The sequence below is a fragment of the Anopheles arabiensis genome, chromosome 2 (genome assembly GCF_016920715.1).
Source record: "Anopheles arabiensis isolate DONGOLA chromosome 2, AaraD3, whole genome shotgun sequence".
In the NCBI taxonomy this organism is placed as follows: domain Eukaryota; kingdom Metazoa; phylum Arthropoda; class Insecta; order Diptera; family Culicidae; genus Anopheles; species Anopheles arabiensis.
The window spans coordinates 16905714-16920000 of NC_053517.1; the positions used below are offsets into that span (position 1 = coordinate 16905714).

Sequence of the window (14287 nt, forward strand, 5' to 3'; positions counted from 1 at the left end):
ATGATCTCGTTGCACTTTTTTGCATTTGCACTGGTATGAATGGAAATGTTTGCGCGCGCAATTCGTACCCAATGATTACAATCCACTCAAAAGTAATAACACGCTAGACAACGCACCTGAATGTAGCGTTTAAATTGTCACTGTCCGTTCGGTTCGGGTTTTGCTTGCTGGGTATTTTCATTGTTTAAAATTTGACCTCCTCTGCTTCTTCGCCTTATGTCCTTTTGTGCATCGCAAAGCGACACTAAGTAAGACGTCTTCTTGCGAACTGAATGCATAGTGGTTTCAATGAGCGAAATACCTAAATTCTGTACAATTGCTCTTCAACTGCTTCGTGAAGACGTAAAAACCATATTTACTTTACATTTTCATATCAAAAATTGCCTAAAAAGTGCAAAAAATAGTTTGAATATAAATAGTTTCAACGAATGAACGCCGCTAAAATCACTTATAGGATCAACATTAAATTTCATAGCCAATCATTACAATCAATCATAAATTAAACTATGAAATAACGCTTCTATAGTGCTATAGGATTTCCAAAAAATGATTACCATAACAAATATCACATTTACGGACAAATAAACATTTTTTGAACAATATAACATAACATGATTTCATAACATAATTAACATAATTTCCAAAAATGACAACTTTGTTTGAAAATCTGGTCCTGATTTTCAACGTTTTGAGCAATTTGTTTCTCCCTGGGTTTGGGTGTACGATTGTACGATGTTTTCACTAACAAATTATCAATATTATATCAAACAAATATGTAGTGTCGTAAAGTGATAATGTTTAAATAAATTAACAAACAATTGAAATTAATTAACAACAACAAATATTGATGCATCATCCATACACGAATTCTTTAACCACTTCCAGAAGTACCATCGATATTTTTTAGCAATTGTTTATTGGTCATCTCTTCACAAAAATAGTACAAAAAGGCTCTTTTTCTTGTTTACTTTCAGAAAATGTGCCATTATGCGTTTCACCATTTGGGAAAGATGGTCAAGAATAAGAGAAGAATAAAAGTATGGTAAGTTAAACTAATAAACAACAACACGAATTAGCTATTAGAATGACAAGTTGCGGGTATTTTTATTCTATTCTGTTCTTATCTTAGAGAAGAAATGTGAGAAATCTTCCTCTAAGTATCGAAATAAACATAGATTGCGAGTGCTATGAACCTTATCTCCCCGAAAAGATAGCGAACAAACAAAACCCAACTAATTTAAACCCGACCAGCACACAATTTTTCAAAACCACACCACGAAACAATACCTTCAGCAGTATCAGTACCAAAAACAACATTTTAATTTTCACTTTGTCGGCATCGAAATCTATTGTTCTTTGCTGTGGAACAGCAACACTCGCGGCACCGTCGCTCCTGCGATAAAACTCATCGGCATGCGTACCCTTGACAAAGGAAGATTATCGGCTTTGTCATGGGTTTTCAATCTTCCCCGGCAGCTTTTCCACGGGACGTACGGAATTCAGTTTTTCCCCCGTTTCGTGTGCGAGGCCCGTTCCGGGACCCTTAATGTGATGCGTGAATTTACCACGGATCGCACATTTCGCCGATGTCAAACCACCGACATTGGGTAGGAAGGGCGGTTGGAAGAGAGAGAGAGAGATGTTTGGAGGAGAACCGAGGCTGATAGGTGTAACGAATTGCTGTAGAATGCCTGTAGAAGCCCGAAAACTCCCCCACCACCATTGCCGTTGGAGGTAAGAGGCTGAATTTTGATGAATGTTACAACGGGACGCTTTGAATTTTAATTTCTAAACCTCGTTTTTTTTAAGACAGAACTGATGTGTGTATGTTTGTGTGTGGTGCGTTGGTTTAGTTACAATCGCTAACCGATCAGCAGACGAACGGCGAAGGGCAAACTTGTTATTGGGGTTGGTTGTTTCTTCCGTTAATCATTTGAAGAAATCTCTGATCGATATCTGCGCTCTGCTATCGTGGTTGAAGCAACGGTAACAAGTCTAACCCTTGCTTCCTGAAATTTCTCATCAATTCCATTGTGTTTTTTGCTAATGAGATCGGTTTGGATGCGTTTGATTTAGCTAAATAGTAGACTTACACGAGGGTGCCTTAAATAATGCTCGAGGCAGGCAAAATGTTAAGTACGTTGTTTTGGCGTTTCAATGTTAACAGACACTAACGAGAGTGCATCAACTTTATAGTTCCCTCGCTCAAACGTGGGATAGAAAAGCTATTGAATATAAAAACAAATTACTATAGGGCTTGTTTATATTTTGAAAACACACAACGGGGGAAAAAGGTACTCGAAAACTAAATTGAACAAACCCATTCGTTCTGCTAAGATAAGAATAAAATAAAAATTTGAAATCTGATAACAACTTACTTGTTTGTGTTTTACTACAAATGTGCAAAAAGGAATGAAAATAGGAAAAGTGACACTATGACATAATAGTGAAAACATCTACTTGATTATAATACTTTGTGAGTTTGATCCGGTAGATCCGCCTGAAAAGGTGAATATTCACCTTACAAATCGTCTTCTCATTGCATGAGCTTGGTGTGACCACCTTCCAAAGGTCTTTGTCTTCACCATTTTCTGTATGATAAATCCATTCCCTGATCGTCTGGACAATCAATCTAGAACATCTATGCAGGTGATTCACCGATGACCGATAACGTCAAATGCTCACTACCAAGCACAAAATGCCGCACTTATCGATTGAAACATACTGCAGTATCAAATATTACATAATACATCTTAATGGTATTATTATTATGACACGTTTTTTTTATTGAAGTCACTTGCTTTTGGCTATGAAAATGTAATGCTCGTCACATCGCCGTGCTTTGCGAGCATTATTCTCATCAATTCTCTTAAATGCACCTTACGCTCTAGATTGCGCTCTTCCCTGGTTCTTTTCGTTGATAAGGTGAACTTTGCCTTCTTTCTCTGTTGCTGTTTATCTTTCTCTCGCCACGTTGTATTTTTCGCAATATTCTTGGAATAATACCAGTAACCATGTTCAGAAAATCATAAATATTAAGTCATGGTACAATGTATGAATAATACGTGTAGTAGGATGAATCTAATTACCATCAAACAACATTTAATAAGGTAAACTAAAAAACTTAAATAAAAAAGTGAAAAACACGATTTTAATGCACTATACTGAACAATAAAATACCACAAAGAAACATGTTTTAATATTACCTTTGTACTTTTAATCATCACGATCGGGTCAGCCATTCGAATTTATTTTTTTTCTTATTTTAAAATTTACAACAAAATATTACATGTAAGCCGGTCTCATGGTACAGTCGTCAACTCGTACGACTTAACAACATGCCCGTCAAGGGTTCAAGCCCCAAATAGACCGTGCCGCCATACGTAGGACTGACTATCCTGCTATGGGCGGTAATCCAAAAAAGTCACTGAAAGCCAACCCCACAAGTGCTACAGGCAGGCCTTGACCGACAACGGTTGTTGAGTTTTTACTAAAATAAATCAAAGCCTAAATCAAGCTGCCCAGTTACACTTTGAGAAGCGCTGACTTTAGTTGCATGCAAAGCCAACATCGTCTCGCATTCAAGCTTTCCATGCAATTTGCACGCACTTTCCATTGTGTGCGAGTTTTGTGCTCACGACAAGGTGGTGGTGGTGCCAAGCAGTGAGCAAATGAAGAAGAACACGTGTTGCAGGATAATCAAATAACATATATGTGGTCATATTTCACATTTTAAAAGAAGGACATAAGAACTCTACAACACAGTGTTTACAAAAAAAGACATTCCTCAGGGGAAGTATTCACACTCACCACTGTGTTTACTCCGGCTGATCACAAAAGAGCTCTATCAGCTGTAAAGTGATTGTAGTACCATTCAGCGTTTTAAACAAAACAGACTCAGGTTATTCGAAGGACATTGGTCCACGTAGTACACAAAGCAGATTGCAGCAGTACCTACTCATTTGTTATCAATCGTATGTACCAATTGCTCAATCGACGTTACTAAGGACGAGAACAGTCTAGACTGTTTGGTGATCTACTGTTTGGTGCAGTAGTACAAACAATAGAATACAAAGAGACGTTGGTGTTGCTTCGACTAAATAGATCTGTTTTATTTTGCTGCACAATTTGTTTCCTTTTACGTTGTGGCCTCTTTAGTGTCATATACTAAACTATTGATATAGTTAAATGATGTGTTTTTCTTCGATACACTATTGAAGTAATCGTGCAATCATTTAAATGTTTAAGTATACGCAGTAAAAATTAAAAAGATTCTTACGTACGTGTAGAATAGCTTCTTAGTGTATGCTGTAGTTGTTTACAAATCAACCAATCTTGCTTACTTTTTACGCTTTAAACGTAGGGGAGGTCACTATTACGCGTCTCCCCGATGATCGGTCATTGAACTTCGCTTGTTTCATTTTCCAATAAAACAAGAAAAGTAATTAAAATCGTCTACGTTCTAAAAACAACACTGTTCACGGGCATTTTTTTTTTCTCGAACTGATGCAAATCAATTACTTTGTAACCTTTGCACAGTAAACGTACTATTAGCCACACACATTACATACTTCGTCGCCGTTCGATGGTGCTACGCCAACGCTTATGGAGGTGTACTAAAGCTCTCATAAAAGCATTACCATAGACTACTTAAAATTATCCTTAGCGAGTAATTAGCAAACACGTGTTATCTGTGAAGCATGCATTTAAATGGAGATGATTTAAAAACGCTCTCAGCACTACTAATCATCGCTTGTTACAAATTTTATAGCTGGCAGCTTTACTGCTTTAATTATATTTTATTTTACTTTTTACAACCAGTAACCCAGGCCAGGCCCCGAAACATTATCCAGCGCCGTGCCAAAGGGCCGTAAAGGTAGTAGGCAGAACCTGTACCGACCTGTTGCAAAAAGGGCTTTGTTTTGGTAAATTGTAATTACAACAGCATCGATTACCGTAAACAGTTGTACAGAAACTAGCGTGTTTGCTACGCCAGCTCGTTAGAACTATTTGTTTCCCCGGGCTGAGTAGCTATATTTGTAGCAGCGGGAACGTTCCATCCAGTCAATCTTGTTTGTGCGTTTGCTAGTGCCGGACGGGTGTAACCAGTGAGTAACAGTGGTTCTTATCTAGAAGCGGCATCACACGGGACTCTTCCATCCCCTGCTACTAACAGTGTTTACTCCTGCTCGGCCTCAATCCTGAAGAAGAAATCGGAAATTGGAAATTCATCTTTTTGTGTGAGCAATAAGTGAAGAATAGTGTTCGCGATCGTTCATGTCGGAAGATCTTCATTCCCGACCGAAGAAAAAGCTCTCAATGTTGGGCAATGACTCGGGGTAGTCGCGTTGAAATCAAAATGGACCCAGCACGGCCAGACAATTTCGTCCCGTTATGGGCTATTTCCAAATTATTTATTATTCGCGCACAGCATCGATTACATGGCGCATTGGTATTGTTTTAAAGAAATTTATTCAAACCCAATTCTTCTCCCGCCGACCACGGTGGCACAAAGCCCGAAGACAGAAATCCCGGGACATGCCACAAAACATTGCCAAACCATATCGGCCATTTATGCAATCGCAACGCGACACCACACGCATGTCTGTGGGGGGGGTGGGGGGTGGGGTGACATAATTTCGCCGCCAGTCCATCCTGTTGCGGCTGCGGATTTGGCTGCGCGCGCGCGCGTGCGCTCGCGCAATTACGAATGTCACGTAAACTTTCTTTTCAGTACAATCAATCTTCCCTAAACCGATTGCATCATGCGTGTGTGTGTGTGTGTGTGTGCGCACACGCTCAATATGAATAATAATCGGGTGTCTGGGTGCCTGGGGAAGCCTGCCAATTGCCAATCGCTGCACTGTAGAGCCTCCCCCGTGCAGCCAGTAAAGTAAAGCTTGCGCCGCGCAGTGGCGTCGCACATTGCACATTCAAAAAGCTTCGCTGACACCATTCCTTCAAGGCTAGGCCGGTTTGGGGTGAGATTTACAGCGGGTGACAAAAGAAAAGAAAAAGAAAACGAAAACGAAACTACAATCTTATGCGTTGCAAAAACGACCAAACAGCCAGGACACTCGGGCAGTATTGCAGCCGTTGCACCATCGCCGAGGCTGGGAGTCCCTGACCAGACACAACATGGCGCACTGCGGGTCAAGCGCGTACAACCGATTTGGGGTCAACAGTTGGGACCAGAGCCTGAGACCGGGTGGCTCGAAACACAGGGGCAAAGCGGACGCCCGAAAAGTCAGAAACTTCCCAACCATCCCAAGCTTTCGGGGTGGGTAGGGGGCTGTCCGACTGTCGCAGCGAACCTGTTTCTAGAGCGTTCTCCAAATTTCGTAACACCACCACCAGGTCCAGGCCCGGCTAACCTTTTGGCCGGTCAAGGGCTTTTGTGCCCACGATGCTGCTCCGTGACATTTCGGTTCGGGTTTCGGAAAGCTATCCCCAAGGGTGGTGATATGTGATTACCATCAGTCTAGCTAAGCCGCCAGGGCGCTGCTAAGGCGCCGTGCGCCTGTGAGTCTTTACCATCACAGTACATTGACCTTCCGTTTCCCACTTTTTTAAAGGAAAACTACTAGCAGCAAGTGGGGCCAAGTGGTTGAAGCTTTCCCAAAAGCGCCAACGACATTGACCGACCGGCCCACCACAGCATCCCAGCAACCGGTGTGTGTGTGTTTGTGTGCGGCAAGTGGCTCTGGCTATGATCACTTAGAAATATGACATTCAAGGCCCCAATGTCAAGGTGGCCACCATGTCATGTAACACACACACACACACACACCCGCTGAGCTGCTCGCTTCCTCCCTTCGCTAATCCGTAAAAGCGTAAGAAGCAGAAGAAGCAGAAGAAGCAGAAGACGCATTAGACCCCCGACCGGCCCCAAACAAACAAACAAACGCAGGAGCGCAAGAATGGCAGCGTTTCCCAACGATACAGCCAAACAAACAAACAAAACAACAACAACAAAAAGCTCGCTTTCTATGCCACACACGTGAAAGATAAACAACATTCCCACATTGCCCCCAAAACGGAACCAGCAACCACCCCTTCGGGCTGTTTGTGGGGTCGGGGAAGGTCACGGCAAGGAAGTAAACGCCAGGGGCAGGATGACCGGGGTGGTGAAACGAGGAGGGTGCAGATGACACCTACTACCAAAAGCACACACCGACACACACACACACACACACACACACACACACACACACCGACGGATACATTGAGGAGATTTCGATTGATGTGAGATCGTCGACACGGCGAAGGTGAACAGACCTCGCCGACCTGCGATCGCGCCACGGCAGGTCGCTCCGATCGTCCGGTGGGTGGGGTGAGACGCCGCGCCGCGTCCAAGAATGTGGCTCTCGTATTGAAGTCAAGTGCATTTGATGCACACACACACACACACACGCGTACACAATGCCCGCTAACAACGCGGCGTCTAACGGCGCCAAACACGCGGTGGAGATCAAGCGTGCGTGAGAGAGAGAGAGAGAGAGATAGAGTGTGTGTTTCTGAGACGCACGCTTACGCGGCAAAAGAAGCGAGAGAGAGAGAGAGAGAGCGCGCTTGCTGTCCAGCGCAGTCGTGCAGAGTGGCAACGCACCGGTGCGGCGCACCGTTTTCGTTCGATGCCCTCTCCGTGTAATTTCAAGGACGCACGTGGTTTGATGGTTTCGGTGGTTCAGATTCACACACGCACACACTCGCAACCCCAGCACGTATGTACACACAGGGGAGGGGGGCTGGGGGGGGGGGAAGAACACTACTCTCCGGTCCGGTTTTCCAGTCGTGGCTTTCGTGGGGCGTTTATTCATAGTTTACTAATCAAAACCACAGATTAAAGCCCTTCTCTCTCTCTCTCTCTCTCTCTCTCTCTCTCTCTTTCTCTCTCTCTCTCTCTCTCACACACACACGCTATTTTTTGTACATCTCTCACTTCCATCTTACCCCTTCACCCCTTAATCCACATTGCCCTGCGATAACGAAGCGCGCGGCGTGAATGTCACGATGCGCGCGGCATTACGCACAATTCACGCACCGGTGAACAAAGCAGGCCGGGGGAAAGCAATCGCACGCAAAAAAAAAACCCGTCGGTCTCTCTCTCTCTCTCTCTCTCATACACACTCACACGCAAAAGCACCGAAAAAAGTGGGTTATTGTGGTGCGGAGGCGGGGGAAGAGGGAACGGCGAAGAGAGCGTGCGTGCGTGTGTGTGTGTATTCGACTCGGCCGCTCGGCGATAAAGCACACACTACCGAAATGCGCTAAGTACACCCGCAGTTGGGTCTGCGTTTGCTGTGGCGCGTTTCGGTTGTGTGTTGCGCCGCCGCCGCTGCCGCTCTCGCTAGCCATCGTCATCGTCGTTGCCTACTACGAATGCACGAGCGAGTGTGTGTGAGTGTGTGCGCTGGCTCGCCCTGCCAAAGCTTCGCCGCTTTCGGCTTCGGCCATCGGCGGTGGATGCAATAATAAACACTTCGCTGTCAGCCTCCGTGGCCGGTGGTGTGCACTTTCCCTCTCGTACTTGACGGCCGTACCGTCGTTCGGGGCCGTGGTCTCCGCTTTGCTGGTGTAGTTGCATCCCCGTTCGCTAGTAGTAGTGGTAGTAGTGGTAGTTACTGGTGCCTGGAACAGTACGGTACAATCGGCACACGTGAACGCACCCGTTCGGGACGACGGTTTGCTGCTGTTTTGTTTCCCCCTTCGTTCGGTGAGGCTGTGCTGTGAGTGAAATTGTGATGTCCCACACGACGGCGTGACGTATTGTCGTTGGTCAAGGACGTGGAGTGTGTGCATGCTTGCGTGTGTGTGTGTGTGTGCGTTTCGTTCTCGGTTGGCGCGGTGTGTGCGCTCGCCTCGGTGCACACGGTGGGTGCTGTAAGAAAAAAAAGCAGTACACAGACGCGCGCGCGGCCATTCTCAGCACCGCCAAACACAGTACCGCGGACCGTGCCAGTGTCGGTTGCACTTTCCCTTCCCCGGTGGCGTTTGATGGCATTTAAAGCGTTCGAAAGCGGTGCAACTACAGGGGGGAGTGAAAAGAGACACACTAACAACCCCCCACAAACTCGCCATGCATCCAAGTAATCCATGGATCCGTGTCCATTTGTGCGTTCTCTCTCTCTCTGTAGCGGTGAGTGATTGAGCAGCAGCAGCAATAACCGCCAAAATACTACACACTACAGTGTGTGTGTGTGCGTGTGAGTTAATTTTGCGTAATTTTGATGCGTGTGCGTGTACCTGAGTGAGTGAAGTGTGTGGTAAGCGAAATAGGCAAGTGTGGCTTTATAAACACAAACACACCCACTCGTAAAGAACAGCAACAGCAAAAGCAAAAGCGATTCCGGTTGAAGCGAACTTGCCCCAAAACAAACAGAAAACTCTCCCCCATTGCCGCCGCCTTCACATGCAAGCCCGCACAGCCGTCAGGATGAAGCAAGAAGTGGCGGTCGGCATGTACGTGGACGAGGATCGGGACGTGTACATGATCGAGCGGAAGGACACGATCGTCGACATCATCCGGATGCAGCAGCAGGCGGGCCTGTGGCAGACGCTGTCGGTCGACCTGGTCGACTGCGGGCCGGGCAGCCGGGAGGGCGACAACTACATGTCGATCATCAAGCGGGTAAAGGCCCACTGTAAGGCGAAATCGGTCGACGGGCGAAACCACGGTAAGTGAAGTTTGGAGGATTTAAGGAAAAACGAGGGAATTTCGTGCGTGTGTGGAGTAACAACAAATCAAATGTTCGTTTGAATTTTAAAACATGAACGCATGCAACCGTTTTTTGTGTGACTGCGTGGGTATGTGTGTTGTTTTTTGTTTGCTTCAGCTTATCACCCCCTTGTTGTACGTGTGATTTTACATTCCACCGCACAACACCAGTGCAGCTGTGTGAGTGGCCCAAAAGAACGCGTCGGTTCGCACGTAGAACACAACCGAACCGCGGCCACCCAAGTTCTAAGTTGAGCAATGACCGACCTTCACCGGGAGCTTTTCTTTCTTTCTCACTCTCTCTCTCTCTCTTTCTCTCACTCGATTGCACTCTATCGCACGAGTTCACACAACCCACCGGTGTGCAACATCATCGACCGGGTGCAATAACAACGCGGGGGGGGGTTTTCCTTCCCCCTTTTTTGTGTGGGCGCGCGGGATGCCTCGTATAGATAGAGCCGGGTTTTCACACCGTAAAGAATGTGCATTGAGCGGAAGAGGAAGGCTCTCTTACCCATCACCTCCACTCACTCTGCACTCCTCCTTGGCTCGCAATGCTCGCGAAGAAAATGCACCGCGGTGGAGACGCCCAGTAACTTTTGAAGTTTACGTGAAAGGGACACACGAATGCACGGGGTAAGAAAGCACAGTTTTAAATGGCCTTCGGGTGCGATGTGCCATTTAAAAAAAAGGGGAACCCTTTCTGTTTGCTTCCTCTGTACGCTGGTGCCCGCGCAAATGCAATTCGTTCTCGCAAGGTGTTGATGCAGGTCTTGGCGAGAAATCGATTCCTCTCGCGCACACAAGCGTCGGTTCCGTTACGAGCAGGAGCGAATTTTCTTTCAATGTCAAGTTCGGCGGTGGAACGGAAGCGACAAATAACAATGCACTGGCACACATACAAACACACACACACGTACGGGTGTGTGATTCAATGGCAGTGAAATGCAACGACCTCGGTTTGGCGCCAGTAGCCCGCTGCATTTGTTCGATATGAACCAGGCAGGAGGGAGGTGGGTGGGGTGGGGGGGGGGTGGTTGGAAGTTTTTACGATTCTACCACCAGCCCAGATGAGTCATTCGGGGTCGAACCAGTCGCTCGAACTCGGTATGGAAATTTTTAGAAAGAAACTGGAAATTTTCTGCTTGTGCGACTCATTGACCTTTGCTGGTATTAGTGTACTAAAAATAGAATTTAATCTTTTCTCTTATCTTCCACCTTTAACGTTTTCAAAATAGGCCAACACGGAATTGCTTTGGCTCTTTGTTTTTCTTCTTCATTTGTAAGGGAAAATGGTGAAAGAAAAGGAGCAAAATAAAAACCACTTTCATTGAAGAACCACCCATTGGCAAACCCCACCTGCACATGCTGCATCGGGAGTGCAACTGCAAGTACAAGCAGGACGCAAGACCCTCAAAACCCCATGCGGCACCCCACCCGGTGTTATCGATCCACGAAAAGGGGAAGCCACGCGGGCACCGAGGCGTTTTTCTCCCTCTTTTTTCTATTACATCCACCGTTTGGCATTCAACGCGCAAGATTAATGTTTGCATATGTGCACCAAAACTAGTCCATCCCCCGCTAGCGCCGCCGCTTCTGCAACTTCTTTCCCTCCCTGCAAAACGCGGGGAGGGGGGGCTTGTCCGGGCAGTTTGCCGTCCACCTCGCTGCGTGAGCGGACGAAATTTATTTCAAGGTTTTCTCTAAGCTTAACCCACTTTGCCGACTGGGTAGCGGTATCAGCGGCGGCACACACAACGGACGCGTTTAAATAGGTTAAAGCGCATCGGCTTATTTGTGCGGTTGTACGCACACGGGTGGCTGACGCGCGGCGGACGAAGGCTGGCCCGAGCAATTGATTCATTCACCACCGAAGTTTGCTTTGGCTTTGCCGATTCGAGTCAGTCAGTGAAGCAGTGAGTCGGAGTTAGAAAATGCCTGCATCTCCGCTGCATCGCACAATTGCGCATCGTGCGCCCAAACGTCACTGCGTGCGCTCGTCGATGCGTGCGTCACTCGCGTTGTGCGCTCGCTTTGTGCGCTAATCCCACCGCCCTATTGCGTAGCGGTTGTAATACCCACAGTGGCATGCTCTAATTGTTTGCCAAACCATTCTCCCCTCTCCTTTTCGCAGTGTTTACAATTTCGCTGATTTTTAAGCGTCAAATTACCAACCCGAACCGGCGCCGGCTGTTCCGGTGCGATGCCGCGTTCGAGAACGAGATCACCGCGTACGCGAGCATCGTCCCGGTGCTGCAGCGGATATCGCCGTACGATCTGCCGTACCCGAAGTGCGTGACGGCCGGCAGCGACGAGCACGGCGATCGGATCGTGCTGGAGGATCTGACCACGAGCGGGTACGCCATGCTCGATCGGCGGGTTGGGCTGAGCTACGAACACTGCATTGCGGTGATGAAGGTAAGTCTGCTAGGGGGGGGGATCAAAACCAACCTTTGCAACTGACTAATTGTGTCTCGTAATCCCCTCCCAGGAGCTGGCGAAACTGCATGCCGTCTCGCTCGCGATGAAGCACGCGCACCCGCACGAGTACGCCGACGTCTGCTCGAAGATACGCGAGATCGTGTACTGTCCGGAGGCGGCCGAGTTCTACACACATTCCCTCGAGTCGTCGCTGCGCGGCGCCCTGGACAGCCTGCGGTACAGCAACGGCGAGCAGGGCGAGCTGGACGGCCCGATCCGGGCGGTGGAGGGGCTCACCGGCCGGCTGTACCGCATCATGTCCGCGCTGGTGTGCGACGGCATGGACGAGGGCTGGCGCGTCATCTGCCACGGCGACACGTGGGTGAACAATCTGATGTTTAGCGCGGACCGGCAGCACGTCCGGCTGATCGACCTGCAGACGATGCGCTGCACCACGCCGGTGCTGGACATACTGCACCTGCTGTACACCAGCACGGAGCACTCGATGCGCCGGCAGTACGTGCCCGAGCTGCTGCTGCAGTACCGCCAGTCGCTGCTCGCGGCGCTGGGGGAGCATTTCTGCGCGTGCGAAGAGCCGGCCGCGGCCGCCGCGCTGCTGCGCCGCTACGCGGAGCAGTTTTCGTACGCCCGGCTGCGGGCCGAGTACGATCGCTGCCTGCCGTACGGGCTCGGCATCGCGATGTGGCTGCTGCCGGCCGTCACCTTCAACCCGGACAAGATACCGGACCTGGACGCGGTCACGATTCAAGATTTCAAGACGAAGAAGCACGACAAGCGCATCGCCCAGATCGTCTCGAACGACTACCACACGCGGATGCGCGACATTGTCCTGGAAATGTACGATCAAGGCGTGCTGCAGCGGCTCAAGAGCGACCGCATCTAGGGCGGATGTTGGGCACCAGCCGGCAGCGGTGTGGTGGCATTTCACGCGCGATTGGAGCGTCTATGTGCCAGAAACGCTGCCCGAATGGGGGAGAAGAAGACGGAGGGGGGGGGGGGATGGCGCACGGAGGGGACATAGGCGAGATAGTGGCACGGTGTTGGATTCAAGGGCGCGCTCGGTGCAACATTTCGATGTCGCCCATCCAGTACAGTCAACCCGTTTTGTGTACCTTCCATCACCACCACCGCCGCCGCCTCCCCGGGGCGGCCACTGTACAGTGTTTGTGTTATGCTTTAGTCAGTAGAAAGAACAACAACTCCTACAAATAGTACCGTACCCGGTTAGTGCGCATTTCAGGCGTCTTATGTGTGCGTTTGTATGTATGTATGTATGTGTGTGTGTGTGGTTGTGTATTAAGTCGACAATCACCGCACGACGCCCGGTTCCGAAAGATAGTGCAACCGACAGCAACTAACAACCAACAACAAAAACGCAACGTTTACAATTCCCCGCTCCGCAGATTGGCATCGGCCGGCGATTGCGCAATTGCAAAAAGAAGAAGAAGAAGAAAAACTAAGCGAAACCGGGCGGGCGGACAGAACCGGAAGATCGAATTCCCGATCGATGGGCCGGTGGAATACAAATTTGTGCCTACGCATGCGGCGGACCACTTGCCACGTGGTGTGTGTACACCGCTCACTGCTTCATCAGCCGCGCCGCGATGATGGACGGATCGATTGGATTGGGGCAGAGTTTGCTAGATCAGTAGTTACCAATTAAACCTGTTGTTGATGCGATAAGCAAGAAACAAAACCGCCTAGTGTAAGATGATCTGTTTTTGTTCGATTCAATAAACAGCTGTTACTACAGATGAGTCGTTTCTGGGGGGGGAGGGGAGGAATGCTTCCGCGTTGCCGACACAGCTCGTTCCCTCGCTCTGCCTGACGTCCTGACGACACGTAACACAACCTGACCTTCGGAGCCCGGATTAACGGTGCCGCTGCATACCATCCTGGGGTGGGACAATTTGTTTTGGTTTCACTATCACAGCTACCAACACACACACACTGTTGATTTGAGCCTAGGCTAGGGCGGGCTAACACGGGGCTAACACAGGAACACAGCAACCGGTGATGTTTTGTTTTGTTGGTCTCCCCCACATAATTACACTCCATTCTTTATTTGTATTGAAAAAGCAAAAAACACGGTCACTTCAAACCGAAACAAGCTGTATAAGAAATTTA

The 14287-nt window shown here is 48.2% G+C and overlaps 2 protein-coding genes across 4 annotated transcripts in view; one reads left to right on the forward strand and one right to left on the reverse strand.

Annotated features, from left to right (window-relative positions):
- The first annotated feature begins 4984 nt into the window (after positions 1-4984).
- LOC120896198 lies at positions 4985-13914 on the forward strand. 2 transcript variants are annotated; one of them, XM_040300160.1, is made up of 4 exons: positions 4985-5108; positions 9138-9677; positions 11853-12136; positions 12210-13914. In XM_040300160.1, the coding sequence occupies exons 2-4, from the start codon at positions 9413-9415 to the stop codon at positions 13041-13043; spliced, it is 1383 nt and encodes a 460-aa protein (XP_040156094.1). In that variant the 5' UTR covers positions 4985-5108; positions 9138-9412; the 3' UTR covers positions 13044-13914. The 2 variants fall into 2 exon arrangements, with proteins under 2 accessions (XP_040156094.1, XP_040156095.1); XM_040300161.1 differs by having other exon boundaries at positions 5053-5240.
- A 263-nt stretch (positions 13915-14177) lies between these two features.
- Positions 14178-14287, reverse strand: part of LOC120896196 (protein Pixie) — a 2922-nt gene continuing 2812 nt past the window's right edge. For both annotated transcript variants that reach the window (XR_005738408.1, XM_040300157.1), the window contains one exon: positions 14178-14287. This exon is cut by the window's right edge. The gene's annotated coding sequence lies outside the window, so the exon portion shown is untranslated.

What these genes read in the sequence shown, in the direction of transcription:
- LOC120896198 (XM_040300160.1), top strand. Translation starts at nt 9,413, where the DNA reads ATGCAAGCCCGCACAGCCGTCAGGATGAAGCAAGAAGTGGCGGTCGGC. An exon ending in GGTCGACGGGCGAAACCACG is followed by an intron (nt 9,678 to 11,852) that starts GTAAGTGAAGTT and finishes TCCTTTTCGCAG; the next exon opens with TGTTTACAATTTCGCTGATT. An exon ending in ACTGCATTGCGGTGATGAAG is followed by an intron (nt 12,137 to 12,209) that starts GTAAGTCTGCTA and finishes ATCCCCTCCCAG; the next exon opens with GAGCTGGCGAAACTGCATGC.